Raw genomic sequence first — 2,159 nt, 5'->3', positions numbered from 1 at the left:
CTGATACACACACACACACACACACTGCCCTCGATCTCTGAGAGCTTCTGGAAACAACAAATATACGGAGAGTGCCTTCAGTCACAGAATTCTAGGCAGAAGGAAGGCTATTGTCAAGGGGCAAATACCCTGCCACACACCCTCATGCAGCAGGAATACATCAGGGTCTATTCAGCTCCCACGGAGAAACTGTCAGGCTTTCAAAAGTAGTTTCTGGAAAGTGTCTCAAGTGTCTGAGTGTTTAGAGATATTTCCAAACCAGAAAATCTTTCAAGAAAAGTAGTCCCCCTCCCACCAACTGCTTGATCATCAGCCCTTGAAGCTGTGTCCCCACCCCACCATTAAATGGACACCTTTGGGACTTGCAAGAAAACACAGGGTTTTTTGTTGTTGTTGTTGTTTTTAAATGATGCGTTATTTTTTTTAAACACTGAGACAAATGAATTTCAAAAGGAAAAAGCTGTAATACTGACTTTATTTCATCATGGAAAATTTGTGTCCAAAGAGAAGAACCATCTTATATAAAACAACCAAATAAATAAATAAATAAAAATAAATAGGAGTTGCTTCCAAGGGGATCAGGGGTTGATGGAGAATCAGATGCAGCCATATCTGCAGCCAGGACCTCCTCTTAGTACCTCCTCAGCACTGTGGGGGGGAAAGAGAGGGTGATGATGACTTTGAGGTGGGAGACAGGCAGGATCTGAGCTTGCCCTCACCCTGTGCCACCCCTGCCACCCCCCTCTTCAGTTCATCTGCATGTTTGGGACTTTGGACTAACCCATCTCCCTGGACCTCCCCTTCCTCCTTGTAAACCGGGGATTACCATCCCCCCTGGTGACCTTCCCCTCTGCCTTCGCAGCTTTAGACAGTTCAGGGGAAACCAGGAGGAAAAATGTTAACTATTCTCTGCTCCAAGGAGGGCCTGCTGAATAGTGACTGAATTACATCCTAAGGTGATTCTGCCCCTTTCAGTCAGAGGCAGGAGGTGGATAGAAGGGGCTCCCAGACATGATAATGAATGTTGTCCAAATTTAATATTCCCAGAAAGGCATGCCTTGGCCCTGAGGACTGCCAGCAAAGAAGAGTGATGTTCTTTGTTCAAAATTTGGTCTCCTGAGACATCGGACCCAGAAGTGGCTCTAATGATGTGCAGTTGGAATGGGGATAGGTGCTCACCGTTGCAGCCCAGGCCGCTGAGGGAGCCGATACGGTCCAGCCTCCGTCCAAAGCAGCCAGAGTCGCGCATCATCTTGGGGCCCCGCAGGGCCCGGAGGATGCTGTGGTGGGGCCCGAGGAACCCCGCGGGGGCTGCCGCCGGGGAATCCCAGGTTTCTTCCAGGCCCTGGCCCTGCTGGAGGGGCTCCACGCGCAGCTGCTCCGCCTGCAGCTCCGAGACCCTGTCCCGTAGACGGTCCAGCAGCTCCTGCAATGCACGGTGGGGGAGCCAGAGCTTCAGAAACCCGCACCTGGGCCCAGCCGCCCTCGACGGCGCCAAAGCGATCCAACCGCGCTGAGTACTGGCTTCCCGCACCCGGTCTCGCCATTTTCTGATTCCCTTTCTGATTCTCATATCACTAATTCCCTAGGGAGGGTGGGGACCTCTTGGGATGTAAGTAGGGGCGTGGATGGGGACCCGTTAATTGCTGCTGTCCGCGCCCTCCTGGCGAACCGGGTTTACGCAGTTCAGCAGCGCTCACCTGTAACCCAGGTAGTTCCGAGACCGGGCCGGGGCCACCCACCGGGTGCGAACGACATCCTAGCAGCGACAGGTGCAAGAAGAGGAGAAGCAGAAGCGCCCGGGACAGCGCCGTCTGGGGGTCCATGTCGCTGGCGGAGCGGATAGAGGTTGCGGCCGCGGCTGCTTCGCTGGGTTGCGCTTCACGTCTCACCTTCTGAAAGAGCCCGGTGGGCGCTCTCCCGGATCCTTGGGCAACAGCGGCCTTTTATTCCTGGTCCTGGGAGCCGGGCCGGCCCTGCCTCTCTGGGTTATCTCTGATTTATCGGCCGCATTCCGGCCCGACCCGCTGAGCTCAGGGCGGGGGAATGCACCTCTCCGCGCCGAGGGAGTGGAGGCTGGGGAGAGCAGGCCTTGTATAGAAATGGACCTGACCGGGAGCTGGAACGCGTGCCCGGGGTGGGGGCAACTTTCTTTTCAG

The 2,159-nt window shown here is 54.9% G+C and overlaps 1 protein-coding gene across 1 annotated transcript; it reads right to left on the bottom strand.

Moving 5' to 3' along the window:
* Nucleotides 1–456: 456 nt before the first annotated feature.
* Nucleotides 457–1,844, bottom strand: NPPB (natriuretic peptide B). The gene is made up of 3 exons (XM_010849862.1): nt 1,701–1,844; nt 1,180–1,426; nt 457–648 (listed from the first exon to the last, which is right to left on the bottom strand). The coding sequence occupies exons 1-3, from the start codon at nt 1,824–1,826 to the stop codon at nt 632–634; spliced, it is 390 nt and encodes a 129-aa protein (XP_010848164.1). The 5' UTR covers nt 1,827–1,844; the 3' UTR covers nt 457–631.
* Nucleotides 1,845–2,159: the final 315 nt, after the last annotated feature.

Source organism: Bison bison, unplaced genomic scaffold (assembly GCF_000754665.1).
Source record: "Bison bison bison isolate TAMUID 2011002044 unplaced genomic scaffold, Bison_UMD1.0 scf7180017864289, whole genome shotgun sequence".
Lineage (NCBI taxonomy): Eukaryota > Metazoa > Chordata > Mammalia > Artiodactyla > Bovidae > Bison > Bison bison.
Note: the sequence above shows the minus strand (reverse complement) of the source record. Positions and strands in the feature narration are given on the sequence as shown.